Source organism: Tyto alba, unplaced genomic scaffold (genome assembly GCF_018691265.1).
Source record: "Tyto alba isolate M040663 unplaced genomic scaffold, T.alba_DEE_v4.0 Super-Scaffold_46, whole genome shotgun sequence".
In the NCBI taxonomy this organism is placed as follows: Eukaryota; Metazoa; Chordata; class Aves; order Strigiformes; family Tytonidae; genus Tyto; species Tyto alba.
This window is the reverse complement of record NW_024881322.1, coordinates 13,973,761-13,992,921: the sequence shown is the minus strand read 5'-3', so window position 1 is coordinate 13,992,921 and position 19,161 is coordinate 13,973,761. Positions and strand designations below refer to the sequence as shown.

General features: G+C 37.2%; 1 protein-coding gene across 8 annotated transcripts in view; it reads right to left on the bottom strand.

Annotated features, from left to right (window-relative positions):
* Positions 1–19,161, bottom strand: part of SUGCT (succinyl-CoA:glutarate-CoA transferase) — a 332,431-nt gene that overhangs the window by 282,000 nt on the left and 31,270 nt on the right. For all 8 annotated transcript variants that reach the window (XR_006166817.1, XM_042806312.1, XM_042806311.1 and 5 more), the window contains one exon: positions 5,634–5,725. Coding sequence is in view for 7 of the 8 variants with exons in the window: in XM_042806312.1 (XP_042662246.1) it covers positions 5,634–5,725 (92 nt within the window). In the remaining variant the exon portion in view is untranslated. The remainder of the gene's footprint in view (positions 1–5,633; positions 5,726–19,161) is intronic.

Here is a 19,161-nt window from a genome sequence, read left to right as displayed (position 1 = left end):
TTCTATGCAAGATGGAAAAGGCTGCTATTTTATTCACATCATAAAGTGGCTAAACAAAATTATAAAATCTGTATCAAATATGACAAATTTTTTTTAAAAAAAAGTATCTCAGTTATTGTCATTCAAACTGCAGTAAGGATTAGTCTGTGACCATCTATAGCCTAGATATTAAGGATGATGCAGAAACGACACATCCTTAAGGTAAACACTGCTTTAGGAAGTACTTCTTTTTTGAAGAATCTCTTATTTCTTCCTTCTCCGTGCTCTTCTTCAGCTTCCCAATAGAAGGGACAAGTCAAAGGTTCCAGCCATTTACCACTTCTCCTTGTACCCAACTCTGGGGGAACACAGGAAAGGATGTTCGGTAGTTTTATGCACGTAGGCCTACCAAAAAAACTAATCAGCATGTGAGAAGGTTTTTGCTCCTCAGAGCTATCATTGAAAAATACAAATGAAAAAAAAATATCATTTCCCCTGTATTATCTGCTGCAAGTTCTCAGTTTATTAAATTGTTCTTTCTTCATTACAGCCACAACACTGGGATGGGAAGAAATCAAGAAGACTTAAGATTTTGCAAACAGCTGTGCAGCAATGTTCTTGTTTTGAAAACACTTCCCACTGTTTTCAAAGTGTCATTAATTTCACCCTTGATGGAGAAAGCTACACTTTGAACATATAAAAACCAGGACTATTTTAAGAGATTGCTACATATGAATTTGTCTTCTCAAACCTTGATTTCAGTGCTTTTGTCAACAAGTAGTAAGCTACCTAATGTTTTAAAGCAAACAGTTCCTTCTCAGTAAAATGTTTACCTTCACAATTTCCCCTTACGGAACACTCCACAAACTACTAGCACTACACTGCTATGTTATTTTTAACATGTTGGCTTTTATGTCACCCTAACACTCAACAACCTAGAATTGTGCAGCAGTCCACACAATTTCTACTCTTCCTTGGTCTTTCTACCAAGACCCATGAGTGGCTGCTGGTTTTCACCCTTTAATCAGCTTCCAATCTTCACCTGTGCCATAAAGCAGCCTTGCTGTGACAGTATACATAGGCCATGCCCTCTGCTCATCTGAAAAGACGAAGATTCACTCCAGGAGTGCTGACCTTTCCTTTCGTCACTGCACTTTGCTATTGCTCAATCTTACCATCGGTTTACACTTGTATTCCTAATTTTTGCTGTTTACTAAATTCCTTACAATTTGTCAACACATTCTGGCCCAGAGATAGCCACAACACATTTTGAAAACTTCCTTTCCAGAGTCCTTTTTTTTTTTTTTTGCCTTTTGACATAATTTTTCTTTCCAAACTTACATCAGTAATATAAAAATGATCCATTAAAAATGGAAATTGTTCTGAAATGACACGCTTAATAAAAGTATTCTAAATCCAGTAGTCTTTACAGATGGGAAATAGCTGCTGAAGCTAATCTGAACCAGGAATGGCTATATTTTTCAACAGCTCTGAGCTATACACCATGTGTACTCTTTTGTTGCAGTTTGTTTGGTTTTAAGCTGAAGAATGGCCTCTCTGGTATTGTAGATCCCAATCATGTCTTGCTGTCTTCTGTTCAGTAAAACAAAGATGCTTCTTCAGCAAGAAAGAATGCACCACCATAAGGATACTCTAAATAGTAAAAATAGTGTTGTAATAATCCACTTGGAGATGGAAGGGGATTCATATCCAAATTGTTTTTTATTTAATTACTTTCAAGTTATTGCCTTAATGAGTCATAGAAACTTTCATCCAAGGGGTATTCATCTGGCACTGAAGTATCTGAATATATTAAGTAAAAGCTTTCTGTTCATCAAATATGAATGTGATGTTTAACCAGGAAATATCTATAAATTATGTCATCCAGGACAATAAAAGTGTCAGCAGTATAAGCTTTGTCCTTTTAGCATATTTTAAATTATGTAAAGAAAAACTGAATGTGGCCTGAAGCAACTACTTCAATTCAAAATGAATTTGTGGTACAGATTTACACAAAACAGATTCCCCACTATTGCTTGTAGATTTTCATAAACACACTACAATTTCAAATTTCACAGGTGTCATACATTTCTAATACAGAGGTAATCAAGTACATGTGTAAGAGCTTGAATTCCATGCAGGTTTCTGCAGACGAAAACAAGGTTTAAAGACAGCATTCTACTGTACACTGACTGTGGTTGGTTTGGTACAATCAGCAAAACCAACACTAGTACAAATGCAATTGGTTTGTGCCTGAGAGTTTGCAATATTGCAGAAGTTATAACTTGATTTCAAAGTTCAGAACTTTGCTCAGAAGCATTTCAAAGTAATCAGCATTAAGGCGTTTCAGTAACAACTATTTCCTAGCAAAAGAAGAAAAGCAAACCATTTAGAATTTCTTTATGCAGGAATATTCTCTCAGATCTTAAAAATCAGATGTATAAAAGAGATGATCTTGTCTCCCTTTCAAGAGGTTCATACTGTGTGCCAAATGTGATATTTTGTGACCTCGGTGCATTCCTCATTTGTATTACACTAATTTTATCTCCTTAATAGAAAGGTAACTTGGATATAATACACACATTTTGATCGGAAAATTCCATCTCTTACACTGTGATCTCTCTACTGCCTCAAAAATTATACTGTTACATGAAATGTACAGTAGAGAAGAAAATTAATGTTACCTATGTGAGAGACTTAAGGCTTAAAGTTTTGTTCAAAATCCTAGCCTGCTAATATATTGATTTCGTGGCTTAATAATAAGACTTTACTGACTGGAGGCATGACCTCGGTATGCAATAAAGTTACGTGATCTGCAACAGTAACCCACTTTCTGAGGCATTAAATCAGTAGCCAGATGGCTGGAACAAACTCAGATTCTCAACATGAAATTTCTACCCTAAAATGGAATACGTATTGCTATTAGTTCTATCCATTTTAAAAATGTCAGATACAGGATATAAATTTAGTATCCTATTATTAAAACACTTTAAGAGTGTTGTGGTTTAACCCCAGCCAGCAGCTAAGCATCACACATCCACCTGAGCTGGAAATATGTATTAACATACCTCTAAATTAAGCACCTCAGTGATGTGTGTAGATGTTTTGTTGCTGCTGCTCAAATTCATTATAATTTGTCTACTGCATCAACCGGTACCTCTAAAACCATCCTGCAAGCACATTTAATGGCTTGTTTACTGAAGGGAACTTTCCACCAAGCACTGGTATACTGATGTTATTAGGCTGATTATCTATAGCTACCACAATGCAATACAAAACCAACATCATCTGTTACAGCTTTTCTCTTTTATTTTCCTTTTTTCTTTTCTTTCCACTGCATAAGACTGGCATTCTCAATTTTATTCAAGAAAAAAGAAATCTAGTTTACTAGGTTATGCTTCAAATGATCATATTACTTTTAGTAGATGAAGTACATGTTACCTGGTCCACAAATAAATCAAGGTTTAATGAAGAAAAACAGCATGAAAAATGAAGATGCTTTTTTCATCTTTACTTTGACAACTTTTCTACATGCTAACTGAAACAAGGTTTTCTATCCTTTTCAGAACTAGTTTTGTGAAATTTTAAACACAACTCAGTCACATGAAAACAAATGTAGAACTTGGCACATTTTATTATTAATAATACATTGGTATTGTAAAGTAACTTTCAAACAAGCATCCAATATGATTCTAAAGCCACTTGAGTAAATTTTCACTACAACAACAAAAGGCACTTTTGCTTCTTTGGAGTCACTGACCACTTAAGTCTGAAACAAAACTGTCCCTCTATGCATCAGAAAACAGTTTAGAGAAACTGATGAAATAATACATGACCAACTTCAAATAAGGAAAAATAAGAACCAAGTTTTAACGTGTTTATTTTAATTATGCAAGAGAATGACTAAGTTTGAATGAATTGTTAAAAGCCCCCAGTGAATAGACAGAACGGTTACTAACAATGATTAAATGATTCCTATGATTACATTGCCTCGAGTCCTGGTGAGGTGATGCAAACATCTGGATTTCCAGTGTAGATCTTAACACAATCTTATAATAAAATCCATCTTCATAATGGCCACTGAGGACTATTACTCTCAGAATACAACTTATGTGCAATTATTCAGTACAACACTTGTATTTTCTGTCATTGACATATCATTGACAAGCTTTACAAGGGTCCTGGGTTTTTTCAGTTTTTCAACATAATTTCCTTTATTCATGTGGTACTACCAACATTTGTCCTTTTCTAACAGCCTACGCTCCCATGTAATTCTGTTCCGTGTATTTTGAGGTGTGCATGAAGTTTCTGGCATTGTATTGGAAGTATTAACTCTACAGACAGCAGGGTCAGAATGTAACAGTTACTTACACTACAGTTACTGTGATCAGTCATTGCTTAGCGTATATGTGCATTACACATTTAAAGAGAAGTACCTGAAAGGACTGCACTCAACTTCATGTCTTCTCATGTTCTAAGATGGGACATACTATGAGTGTAGGTCATTAACGTGGCAGCAACTGGCACACATTCTTAGGACCCTAGGCATGAGATATTTCAGCTTCCTCAGTCAAACAATGCTTGATTATTTTTATTATTTTTTTTTTTTAATACAAAGAAGGACTCTGGTAACAATAATTGCCACAAGCACAGAGTTCTGATGTTTGCCATTGTTCTCGGCAGAAAACAAGTCTATTGGCAGGATATCAATCCTACAGTGGAGTTACATCCAGATCACGCATGGTTAGCTTTCAACAACCTATTCAAACACGAGTATCTGACACTATGTACAGAAACTTGAAGAACTCCTTGTTTACCTAGGTTATGCAAGTGTCATACTCTAAAGATCCACACTGCTGCTTACAGGTTAACAGGAGCACCACCACAGAAGACTACCTACTGTTTATGAGGCACAGAACAGACTTGTAACACTATCTCACTTGAGAAGTAACATTTGGAGACCACATTCCCTGCATCTGTAGGTGATTCACAACAGCTTAAGTAAACATCTATTTGGACAATGTTTTTCTGAGGTGAAGACACACATTCTATGTATTCCTGGAATCCAGATACTGAACTACCTCTGTAATGCTTCCTGCACTACTGCAGCTACCGAAGATTTTGGGTATCAGAGGGAAGAACAAAATAAAAAGCTTCTCCAGAATCACTAATGGCATCTCTCTGCTTATTTTGGGGGAGGATGACTGAAAAGACATTTGGACAGAGTTACCTGGATGGCTTCACAATTCCCTCTCTTAAAGAGGGAATATCAGTATCAAAGCATGGGTGAGACTTCCCACACATATATATGGTTCCATCATCCAGGTGTCAACACTGTGTCTACTGCAGCTCTCGAAGTGACTACAAGTGGCCGTTAGCAGGTTAGCATAAATTGACAATTTATTCACTGGAGATTTAGGATACCGTTTTTCTTCCATTTTCTCTTTCTCAGGCATTGGCTTTGCAAGCCTGAAGTGAGACACCTGAAGGACAAAAGCACTATCATTTTCTTAGATTCCCAGAGATAAGATCTCATTAGACTCAGGAGGGCATGCATATCAAATGTGTTAGCACAGGCTGACTTGCTCGATGCAGCATCAAGTTTTAGTATATGGCATAAAGACTCTATTACATTTAGAAGTTGAGCACCATACCTCATGCCCTGTGATATGCATGAGACCAGAAACGGCAGCTGCAATGGAGTCATATCCACCCCTCTGAACCATTGGACCAGTCTGACCATAACCTAAAATAGGAAGAGAACAATTAGTAATTCAATCAAGGACAAGTACAACATAAACACATATTTCTACTCTAGTATAAAAAGGAAGCAGCTCATCAGCTTCTGTTCACAAGTCCTCCTGACTGTACAATCAAGGAATGCTATGGTATTCTACTCATTCCCACACATTTTTAAGTGAGTAAATGGTTAAATTTATCCTGTGCAGGTTGATGATGTGTTTGATCTTAATTCTAGACAGATTCCTGGCCCTGCTAAGTTTCATTCACTTTGGACAGAATTCCTTTTTTTAATTTTCTGAGTCAGTTGAGGTGGGATTCAGATGTCATTTCAGAGGCTCTATGGTATCTCTACAGGCCTCTAACTGCTGTCCAACAGGGCCCGTGTTGCCTGTGTGATGTCTCCATTCTGCCATAAAGGTATCTTGAATACCACAAACAACACTAAAATCATGACACTATAGTTTAGACACTCCCTTCTCTTACTTGATTCCACAACTAAACAGAGCTACTTTCAAAATAAAACACTATTTACAAAAGGCTGGCCCTTTAGTCAGTACACACAATCTGTTTGCCAAGAGCTAGCAACAATGAAATGCAAAATACAAAAAACCTTTCTAAAATTACACAACTACTGTTTTGTTCAGCTATAGAATTAATTTAGAATTAACGGCTATAGCCAGAAGGATGCTTTCTTGCTTTTCCTCTGCTTTAACTCATCATGTTGTTCTAACAATCACCACAAAATCTTCCAGTTGAGGAGTTCATGAAGGATCAACTGAAGAGGTTACAAATCCACATATCAATCCCATTCCCCTGCCAGGGATTACTGCCTGTCAGTCACAGTATAACCCAGTTATTTAGGGCTGAAACTGGAGGCACTTAATGTACTGGGCCTGTACAATGTAATAAACTTAAGTGGTCAAAGAGCCAAGTCTGGTTTTCTTTTATGTAACCAGTGACCACCAACACAGAGGGGAGAAGTCAACAGGGAAGGAGCAACATGTTTGATTGCTATTATTAGAACTAATAGAAACTGTCAGAGCCATTCAGAATCAGATTTAAGAGGCTCTCCTCCTCAAAGATGTAGCAAATTCAAAGCTACTTTCATGCTTCCTTTTCCCTTTTCAAATATCTCTAGGAGAAATCACCTAATCACAGGAACAGTGAGGAGGTACTTGTCACAGACAAGATTCCTAGTTTGGTTGGCCCTTTTAAGGCAGAGTTTCTGTATTTCTCTTACCTGTGAGGACAGTATTAAAATAAAAATATATTAACATATACTGCAAGATAAAACTTCCCAAATCTCCTAAATTCCTTGTAATTTTTCTCCCAGAATAATCTTCTCTATATACAGACAGTCTGTTTGGTAAATATGACAGTCTAAACAGCTTTGTTGATTACAGCACACAATTAAGAACCATTACTCATTGGGGTAATCTTCCTCAATTCCTCCACTTGGACCAATGCTGTTATACACAAAATTCATAAATTACTTCTAGTATACAGTGCAAGAGAATAATGATCACTTCAAACTGGAGCTAAAGCATTAAAGCACTTTGTTACTCCAATTAATACTTAGTAAATCGCACCAAGCAAGACAACATCCACTAACCACACCCATTTCTCCATTGTACCACAGACTATCTTAATTACCCAACATATTTCTGGGGACACCAGATCCACATTGTGCAAAGCTGAGAAGGAACTCAGCGTCACAGGGACCATCGGGAGACTACAGCCCAGTACATTGACTTTGTCAATGTAGCCTCAAAACACACATTTTGGAAGAAAAGGATTCAAGAATTTTCTTATGGCCAAATATGAATCTTACTGACTTCACTACTCAGAAGAAAGAAGAAAAAAAAACCTACCAGTTCATCCCGTTTTATCTGAAAACATCTCTGACAACAGCTGACTGACACCTTATAGAGCAACTGGTGACATTTCCTTTCATATTTACACCCTTAAGTTTACAGAAAACAACAGTATTTTCATTTTCAAACATAACAGGACTAGCAAATAAAATATGGTGGATCCACCCAAAAATGCTCTGAAGGGCTATAACTAGGCATATACCATTATCTCATTGGAATGAACTGTAGCATTAAAACCATTTAAACGTGTGGGGCCACTTCAAAAACAAAATCTTGCTCAATAAAAAAAAATACTCAAAACAACTTTAATTGAATAGTGAAAAGCATATTGAAGTAAGTGAGAAATTATGTACTGGCCTCAGTTATTAAGAAAGAAAAGACATCTCAACACGTCTACTCACACAAATGTTTTCATAAACAGAAAACATCTGAAGATTAAGCATTTAGTATGTAGACAGAACAACTATCAAACGCTTTGCAATGCTCTTCTGGTAAGGACAAACACCCATCCCTCAAACACTAGATTCAGGAAAGGTAACAGGGAACAAGTCATTCATTTTACTAGTGGTATTTAAGAAATACAATTTTTTAGTCCTTTTCACATATTGTAACAGCCTGGTTTCAAAAGAAAAGTTTTTATTTAATGGCTTTCTGGTTAAAATTAGAGGTTCTAAAAAGTGTTTAATTAGCCTCCACAGGTCACAATAGATTAAAAATAAAAAAATACTAATTCTGCTTTTGATCTGAGTTCTGAATTGACAAAGCTACTGTGAGGACAAAATTTGTTGTCACTGGAAATGGTTTGCCCCAGAAACCATGAACATATAAAATGCCTGCAAGACGTGGTAGCCATCTAACTCTAAGAGTTAGGTAACAAATAGCTATTTCTAAAAATGAAAGATCTCCTTATCCAGACAAAAATCAAAGGCCAAACATTATTATTCTAGTGAACTACACAGGTCAATGGACCAATCCAGTACAGATGTTTTAGAAATAACTATGAACACAAGTACAAAAAGTTTGAAGGAGAGCACAACATTACATTCAGAAAGTTTTCAGCCTGGTGCACAGATCTCACCATAACTGTAATATATACACACACACGCATATATGTGTATATATACACATACACATGTACATATGTCGATATATGTATGCATATGTATATATACACACATATACATATTTATGTTTATATTTATAAATATAGAAAACAACTTCTTGAAGATATAAAAATGCCACCTGACATTTATGTTTGTCCAAATACTCTGCATGCTCTCACACTTGTATCCAGCATGCAAAAGCACAGATCTGCAGCTACGCACGCTTAGTCCTAAATATAGGTTCCTGTTTAATACAACGCAGTTAGTGGCTTATCAAGTTTAGGTACAACGGAAAATACTTTGGGCTAAAAGGATAATCCCTGCTGAATATGGAAAGAATAGACTTGACAGGGATGGTCTCTGCAGATGAACAAGGCAAGTGATCCCACTCTTGCTCTGAACTGCCCTCTGGTGGAGTTTCCTTCCTTAGGCTACGGGCAATGTTTAAACAGTCTCTCCAGCAGAGAAATTTAGTCCCTTAAATATTTCAGAGGACAGACAAAAGAATTTAAAACTTAATTTAATAAAACTGAGAGCTTTCTAAATCATTTCAGCTGGGAAGGGTACTGCGTAGATGCCTAGTCTCATGTAAAGCTTTAGATTTGTGTAAAATGAAATCTGGAAAGAACAAAAGAAATTTGTACCCCCCCCAAATACCTATTCAGCTGCCAAAACCCCTATTCTACACCTTGCACGAGGAAGGCACAATTTATTCTGCTACCTGCCACATCCTCATGTACCTAGATCTCAAAGTTGTTGCAGTATGAGCTGTTTTGCTCTACTGCGAAATGTACACCCTGCAAAACGTACACCCGTTTCACAATCAAACTGGTTACAAGACGCAGCAAACCCCAGCCAGATCTGCAAGTGCCTCCTAAAAACTGTCATTCTCAAAGCATTATTTAACATTATTTGAAAACACCAGAAACGCAAACTCTAGCTGTCCACTAAAGGACTATTTGCTTACTCAGCACAGTCACACCGAAATCTTCCTGCTCCTGCCCTGAGACCCTGCAGCCAAGTCTGTCTTCTACATACAAAGAAAGTGTACTTTTAGTGTCTTTATCTTTTTGTGAGGAAAAAAAAAAATTAACTGGGTATGAGACAAGTATGGAAGAACAAGTTTTGTACTGGCTACTTTTTAAGGGAAACACAGGCCTTCACGGTGGGCATTTACAAAGCGAATGCCACAGCCTTCCACCAGCAATCCTGCATCCTTATCTCAGACAAGAATGGAGAAAACCACCTCACTGGCTATATTCAGCATCCTCTGTTTTTCTGAACTTTCCAAGTGGTGAAAGACAAATCTGCAGCTGAAAACTGTGAAAGAATATTCTTAACTAAGTTCTCCACCATCTCTCTTTGTTAGTCTGCAGCCTAACATAAGCGTATGAATATTCAAAATGTGACAAGCTTAGTGTGATATAAAAAAAGGATATCTCTGTGTATCTACTTTTTCCATATTTGGGGGAATGTGACAATTAAAGTTCCATAAAATAAAGTGGCTAATATGGAATAATGTAGCTCAAAATTGTTCTAGAAAAGCATCCAGTTGTTTGACGGCCCAATCTTTCATACAGAGCAACAAGAGAAGACTCAAGATGCCTGAAAAAATATTTATCTAGCAAAACTGAAAGATAATCAAGTCAAGATAAACAGAAGATTATAACAGCACCTCATTACTAGCTGAGGGCATTACAGAAGTGACTTTATGCAAGAGACTAATAGCAACTGATTGAAGATTCATTTGGTAAAATGAACTGAAACAAATAAATTTCTCATAAATACTGGCTATATATACCCATTCCAATTAAAACTAAGAGTGAGACTGCTGCTATGATCTGATTAAATTGTATCGTTATTAATACATCACTATTCCTGACAAAGGGAAGGACTGAAAGTATTTCTTTCATCATGATTTTTCTAGTTGGATCAGAGAGGCCAAGTAAAATAAAGACTCTTCAATGGGAAATAAATCTCAGCTACTTCTCTACGTTTGGTGTGACATTCCTGCTCTGATGAAAGGGGGCCAATTAGCCTGAGAGGCAGAAGTCAGCTCTGACACAATGAGGCTAATCATTTCTGTGCTTAGTGTCCAAGTGCCATGTGACAGCACTCAAGCTTTGCAGCATACCACAGAAAAAATGGTATTTGAAAGCATCATATGGGACAAAAGTTTGGGGGGGGGGGGGGGGGAATGTCATAACAAACTACTGCTAGTTTATCCACTTTAAAATGGTCAATATATTTATCACACAAGGGAGACATACTTTGCTTTGGAATCCACCCTGAACGATTCTGTTCTGAGACAAAAATAAATATTATGAAGTGAGAAAGGTCAGGCTGAAGATTAGGAAAAATGCAATAACAGTAAAAGCTGTTAGACTGCACAAAAGTGTTATTAGTGAAGCTGCCAAATGCCAGATGCTCAAAAATGTCACACTAAATTTTAAAATGCTAGCAAAAACTGTTTCCAACAAGAACTCCGTTAGAAAAACAGACTAATGTGTCTTTCCAGGTTTAGCTTTATAATACCATGTCAGCTACAACATAGCTTTATTTTATTTTTGCCAGATGACAGTGAGATTTTTAGCTACATTTATGGCAGACATTCTCCATAAATTTTGAGAAAGCAGGCAAACCAAATAAACAACTTTGTCCCAGACAAAGTTCCATGTGTCTGTAGACCCTATGCTATTCCGAGACGTGTACTAAACACACATTTGGACACCCCCTTTCCTTTCTTAGGAGTTACTGAGGGTATGATGACAGGATTCCTAACATGTATAAAAACAATTCATTTCAGCTAGGAGCTGCCTGAAAGTATCTGGGACAAACAGACACCAATGTGTTGCAATATCACTTAAAGGACAATCACCCGAAAACCAGTATTTTTATGTAGGTTACCTGAGATTCATTTGGGATTTTTACAAAAGTTAACAAAAGTGCTTCTTCATTTCTCAGGTGGTTGGGCATTTGATGGAATTTAACACTTTCCCTGGCTAGTGGGTCACAAACACAGTTTGCACCTCCCACAAAACAACAGAGAAAGACGTAAATCTTAAAAATTACTGAAGGCGCAGGAACTGTAAGGGAGACAAAAGAACCCGGGCAACACCTGAAATTGCTACCCTAATTTCTTCAAGGCAATTTGCTTTCAAGCTGATGGCGGCCCTGTAAGTAACTGCTACAGGAAAGTCTGAATATGATTTTCTGTGTCATAAAAAGAAAGGTCAGCATTTCTCATTATGACCTTTGTCCAAAATATTTGTATCACATGCTAGAGAAAACCAAAAGCCATCATTTCTGCACTTCTTCATGATTTGATAGCATGATAAAACTTTATAAGACCAAATATAAAACACATTGTACTAAAAGAGGAGGAAAAACCAACACGGAGACATGCTGTCAACACAGACCAATTCCCTGTAGCTCAATTCCCACATGACAAATGACATTATAAAGTCAGCCTGTATAGGATATTCTGAGCAAAACATAGAAAAATATGTTCGACATAGGCATTTCTACAAATAGGGACTAAACATTGTCACAAATTCAATCCAGATAGATGGCTATCCCTGCTGAATAACAAATTAATGAGAAACACCTTTTGACTTGTTCTATTGCCAAAAGAAAACATTCAATTAAAGACAGCTTACATCTTTACTTAATAAAGATTAATGAAACAAGCAGAAGAACACAAGCAATTCTCTGATGAGAAAAGCCAAAACCTAACAGACACATTATATGAAACTTTGCGATGTCAGAGCTGCCAAATACGTTAGCAAAACGAGGAACGACTTTTGGAAAATGCTTGCCATGTGTTAGTCAGAAGGAAAGGAAGTACAACTTCCTGGGTAGGCAAGCTTACAGGAGATCAGAACAGATATGAAAAAGGTGAAGTCAGAACAAACTGTCAAGAGAGATGAAAGGAGATAGAACAAAAAACAAACAAACAAAAAAAAAAAAAACACCATAACACAGCTACATTATGTCAGCAGGCATAAAACCTGACCAACCACCTGACAAATACATTTCATTTCCCAATTGATGATTGTGAACCTGTACAACAGAACCATTACCTTATTGCTTTTATACATGCTGATTTAGACATTCTAATCCTGTATTTTAAACAAAATCAGGTGTTACCAGTTGGAAGACAAAAATTAAAAAAAATTGTTACATCAAATGCAAAACTATCTGCTAGGATTCAGCTACTGAAAGACTAGAAGGGGACAAACAACAGCCTCTGCCAGTTGTCCAAGTCCGTTCAATTTTCATGTGATCTGGGTCCCCAGCCTCACCCAACTCCTCTGAAAACACCAACCACAATTCTGGGACAAGGCCACTGACCATTTCACACAACGCAAGCCTGGTTTTCAACAGGCTTTTAATCAGGCCTGCAAACTTCTGGGCCATATTTTCTAGCTTTTCAACATGCCAAATGTAAGTTATAAAAAAGCAGGTCTTCCCTCCATAACCTTAAACTGTAATTACCTCAGAGATGCTACTATCACTCTCTTTCGCTACGTCTGCTAAAGTTTAACTTGTCACTCTGAAATTCAAGGCAGAAACAGCTTACCTGTCTAAGTGGAGGCACTCTTCTACACGATCTCAGAAACCAAGCGTGACATGGTGACCATTTTCTGAAACAAAACTTTAATCTGTCATCTAAAAGCTTAACCTTTTAATTAAGTACTCAAACTTTTTTCCCTGGCCATGTAAGGAGGCTGAGACACCCCCACATTCCCCACCATTATTCTGGGTTTATACAAATATTCCCAGCTACACACTCTTAAAGGTAACAACTCACCCCTTGTACCCTGCTTGGTACAGATACAGCTGATCTTATGACTCCAAATACTTGAGTTGTAAAAGTGAATTTTAAAATAGTGAAGTCAATCACTCCTAGCAGTGGCATTTCCCCAGAATCCATCCAGGTTGCAAAGCTTGCACAGAAGCTAGCTAAATACTCGGGTGAGCTGTCAGTACTAACCTCTGTGCATCCTCACCTACTTTGCTAGAACTGCCACTGCCCATCTCTGCCATGCCATTACTACTGAGGTAAGTGAAACACCTGGCTAATGCTGGGATTCACCAAGGAGCCACCAGAAACATATCAGACTTCAGCTCAACAGACACTAACAATCTCGCTATTTCTGCAGTGAAAAAGATGTGTAAAACTAAGGAGTACCTGCAAGGTGTATTTTCTATGACTATTTATAACACTATGGTCAAGCGGTACAGTGTCAGGATAGCCTCAGAAAAGTCTCAACTCTGAGGCCACAGATACACAGCAGTCCGATAAGGCCATGATTATCCCACAACAGAAATTTGAAGTAACTACTTACTTACATAAGTATTTCTCATCTGAATTTGAACTCCTACAACATTCATTCTAAAGTGAATATTACCTGAACAGACCTTCATTTGTCGTGACCGTACAGTTTTGTTGGCAGACAAATCTATGCAGCAATGTCCAGTGACGAAGCTGACCTTGACTAAGCACTGCACTACACCCGGGGTTTGTGTACTGTCACCCTGAATTCTCCCTCTAAGATCAAATACATAGTCCCTCAAGGGGCTGAGCCTGGAAAAGAGTGTCAAATAAACTCAAAATCAGTATGGAATTTTTTAAGCTTTCCAAACATTTCCTCCAAAATTTCCAAAACAAATCTGTAAAGTTTAATTCCCAAAGAGGATTAATCTATATGGAATACAATACATACTTAAAATTCCAGGCTGTCTTTTCAACTTTACTGACATTTTTTGAGCCTGATCATAGTTCTCTCTGGTTTATACACGCAAACTATGTAAACACCTCAATCCTTAGCTCAATGAATGAGCACACACCTACCTCCTATCTCTGAAATCATGAACTGGAACACAAATTTCATTTGCAGTCCTGATATAACAAATTTTCTATGTAACCTAATGAAGGTGTAAAACCCAGCTTCAAGTTTAAATGAACTGTTCTCACAGATCAGATGGAAATAGAAAGTTGCAGTAACTTATCAGTGTATAAGAGACTGAGTGAACATAAAGAAAAGTTGGAAGAGCCTCTTCTTGGAAGTACGTATGAGAGCGATCTTGAACATTCTTAACATTAACAGATTCCCTAATGATACAATGCATAGTTGTGTATCATAGCTGCTGATCATTTACAGGAATTTAATATGTGGAGTGGCAAAAAGTAAATGCATCTGGTTACTTGAAACAGCTGAATCTAATAACTGATTAATTCAATGTATTGCCTAACTTGAATATTTTTCTAACAACAGATTTTGCCACTTGGCTGCTTAGGAAGGGTCATATGTGAAAAGAATCTTTGCCTTTACAACAACAAGAAAAAAATCTGTAGTGGACAGAACTGATATTTCACATACTTGGGGTTTTTCCCCCCTCTAAAGATTTTTCTAACACAATTACCTCTAGTCAAATTCTCTGACTCATATCTCACTGATGAGAAACATCTTCTAATAAATAAATTAAATACAAACTACAACAAGATACCAGTTGTTCAGGCTGAACAACTGAACAAACTTTTGATTGGACGGAGTACTCAAAATGTCGTAGGACATCACTTTGTGAAGGTTTTCAAAACTCCAATAAAGTTAATAGAATTAGAGCAATTTATAGCAGAGGAGATAGTAACTTTACTTCTAGACCATACATTTTACTATATTTAGGTTTTTCAGTTTGAATGTTAAAAGAAGTTAAGATTCATTAGCAAATTCACTCCCTTATATCTTAAGATCATGACTTTAATTTGACACAAGTAGAAGAGACTGACAATCGTGTATTATATACCCTGAGCAGAACATGATCAATAATATCCCTTCTTATTGCGAAAATAATGTAGTTTTATATGAACAAGCACCTTGTAGTCACAGTTCCATAAAATTATATTGAAATATGGACTCTCTCAATAGAGGTTACAGAATTTTGGCCTCCCATTCTCCTGTGGAAAAGGCAGTCAGGGTTCACCACAAGACATGATCAGTGGCACTGCGTACCCCAGTCCTGACCTTCCAACTTCCACGAAGACTCTACTCCTGGACAGGAAAGTCATCCTATCTATTAGAAAACTTTTCTTAATGCTTAAGTGGAATCTTTTCTGCTAGAATTTTAACAGTTACTTCTTGTCCCACATATCTCAGATTATTCTCTTCTCTTTACAAGAACTTTTATTATGTGAAGGCTGTCACCCACAAACCTATTCTCATTACACCCTTACTTTGCAGTAACATCAAAAACTTTCAGTGACAAAGTTTTCTCTAAAACACAACTTGCAGATCAGTGGGTGTCAGCCAACTCTGACATAAACACTGGGATACAGAATGCTTTTAATGTTCAAGCACATGGAAAAGTGCCAGATACAGCCACCATTTTGGTTTCTTAAAATGACAAAAGAGAGGCTTATTTTTCAATAGTTTGTGTCTTCTACACCCAAAACTGTTTTCTTTTTCTTTGTTAGCTACTGACAAAGTGTTTTATTTTATCACAGTATTTTAAAAACAGAAGTAATGAAAGCCATATGCTTACTGGAAAACATTTGCAGGTCAATACCAGCTACTTACAGTCTTCCTACCAATCTAACAACACCCACAGAAAATACTGTGAATGGGCACAACAAAGACACTGGATCTTTGCACCATTTTAACAGATCGTTCATTTCTCTGGTGAAATCTCAAAACCCTACCATTTCAAACCCTAAAACAAACAAAAAAACACATCCCCCACCCCCAAAACAAAAAATCCTGCAATCTTCATATGAAGTAAGTCCATTAGGCAAGGAAAAAAGTTTAATAAAACAACATAAAGCAGATAAGAACAAGACAGGAGATGCCCTGAAAAATATTTCCTTTGGAAACCAGCAGAGAAATCTTTGGTAATAACAAATAAAATGTTTGGTGATCTTTTCTTGGGTCTTCTCTTTAGAAGCAAGTTTAGAAACACAATAAATACTGCTTTACAAAAGCCTACTGCAAGGCTTCTGAAGCTGCCTAAAATCTTCCAGCTTTATTTCTGTTAACTTACCTAGGCACCAGTCCAAGTATAATAGCTACTGAAAAATAAACATTAAACCATCAGTAAGTGTCTCCACAATTGTACTGTGTTGCTATGCTGTTCATATCCAGGATTTCAGTGCCTAATCTGGTTTCATTCACTGTAAACTAACCCAGTGTCAAATCTTACAACTCACAGGCTCTCTGTCTGCTATGGTATTCTTCATTAGGACAGAGTCCAGAACACTGAAGTTTCAAATTTTATACAAAATACTGCTATTTAGATGAAAGAACAAGCAATGAGCATGAAGTCATAAGAAAAATATTACTTCCATGCACAGCTGAAAGTCAGCACTTAATTTTAAAGCAAGGAAGAATTATGACTTGTTCATTAAACTTCGTATATGCTTCATATTGAACAACGAATGGGAACACTGTTTCAGAATAGCACGCGTTTTCAATTGCTTGTTCCTAAACTCACGGTATTTTGGACATTCAGGCTATGTGAGACTGAAGAAATAGTAGCAGAAAAAACAGCAAAGCCCTCCTGCTAGGATGCTTAATGCTGGTGCAAAAGGCTAGCTCAAACACAGAAAAAAAAAGGGGGGGGGGGGGGGGGCAAAAATGGTCATTCTAGCTGCTGCTGGTGTGTAGATTGGGCTGATGGAAGAAGCATCACAAACTCAAAAAATTAGTGTCACTCAGCTATAAAGCCCACCTTCCTGGAGATGCACAGCAGATCTGAATCATGCAAGGACATCAATCCTACCAACAGAGAAGGCATCCTGTCAACTCCCATCTGTTTCTCAGCAACCTTGGTTTCAACACGCCTCCTTTCAGCTTCCACCCTTTTCATATTAGTTTGGATTACTGATAGATTTTGGAAGTTTGGTCTGTGTCAATGCCAGAGCCCTTTAGTACTCTAAAGGTACTGGCAAAGCACTGCAAGTATAGCTTTCCAGAACAAATTACAGTTCGTACTAGAATGTTAAACCATTTATGGAGACACATCTCTGAACAGACAGATTTTACCAGCAAAAGAAAAGTTTTGTCAATATAATAACATATTTGCTAATGGCTTCTGCCAAAACAGCTAAACCAGTCAATGTTCACACCTCTTCACATTCCTGACGGGAACAGCTGTGCTGACAGAAGCCTGTTGTATAGAAAACAGCCTCATGCTCAGCTCCAAAAAGTTTGTCAACCAGCTGAATTTTACAGAAGCCTCCTCTATTCAGTAGGCCTGTTTGGGATCCCAATACGCTGATTTTTCAAGCTGCAGAGAAGGGGGGAAAAAAAACAAAACCAAAACCAACCAACCATATAAACCCACCAGCAACATGAATTTAAGTAGGAAAATTATCCTTTGGTTCTGCATCTTGACAGAGCGCAACTACACTAGTCCTGTACAAGGAGTTATCTTTAAGGTTTGGCTTTATTCTAAAACACCCTAAACACACACCTTTGTGATACTTGTATTTCAATCATTCCTGATACAAGTTAAAAAGCATTGTTGTCATCACCACCAGAAAAACTTAAAGACTCCAAAAGTCAAGTCCATTTGGCTTCTCCAATTAAGAGCTACCAAGCTGAATTGCTCTGCAACACACCTCTGTCAAACCTTGCTGGTTCACATGTTACTCTGCGATGTTTTGTAAGCTCACATTCCCCAAATGGGCTGTAAAGGTGTATTTAAGTGCATTTAGTCTGGCAACTGGTATTTGGGCAACAGCTCTACAAGTAACACTCTCGACGGACTGAAAGCACAGCAAATCTGTCCTTGTGCTGGCTGAGCTGTGCTAACGGGCATAAAAGTTTAGCTGGTGTCTGAAAAGCTTAGAGTGGCACAGGAATATGACAACAAACGCACTGGATCAGACCCGGGGCCCAGCCAGCTGCATACTCTGTGACTAGGAACAGAGCAAAACAGGATTATCTTGTTCGTGTTGGCAACTATCTACCATTTTCCTTGAGTACTCTCCCAGCTTCCAACAGTTTGTAGCTGACAGTCTTCCTGAATAAGTAGGTATGGTTTTAAGGGGTTTTTTTGTTTGTTTGGGGTTTGTTTGTTGGTTTTGTTTTGTTTTTGTTTTTTGTTTTTTTTTTTGTTTGTTTGTTTTTTTTACACAGTTCATCTTTAGAGCATGATAGCATTGAAAGGTAAAGTTACATGACTCTTCCCAAATCAACTGTTCAGGGGTAAGACATACAGAAAGCCTCTATAAGTTTCAGGTGCTTGCACTAAGCAGATACTACCAATTTACTTGATTACATCATAAACAAGAACAAACAAAAAAAGACTCTGCAAGGATTCTGAACAACATTACAGTGTTTTAACAGGCAATCCTAAAAATTCAAATCCTATTAATCAGGCTTCTAAAACATATGACCATTAAAAAGAAGTCTTGAAAGATGTGAACACTAAATGAGAAGTAATTCAAAGTAATCTCATTA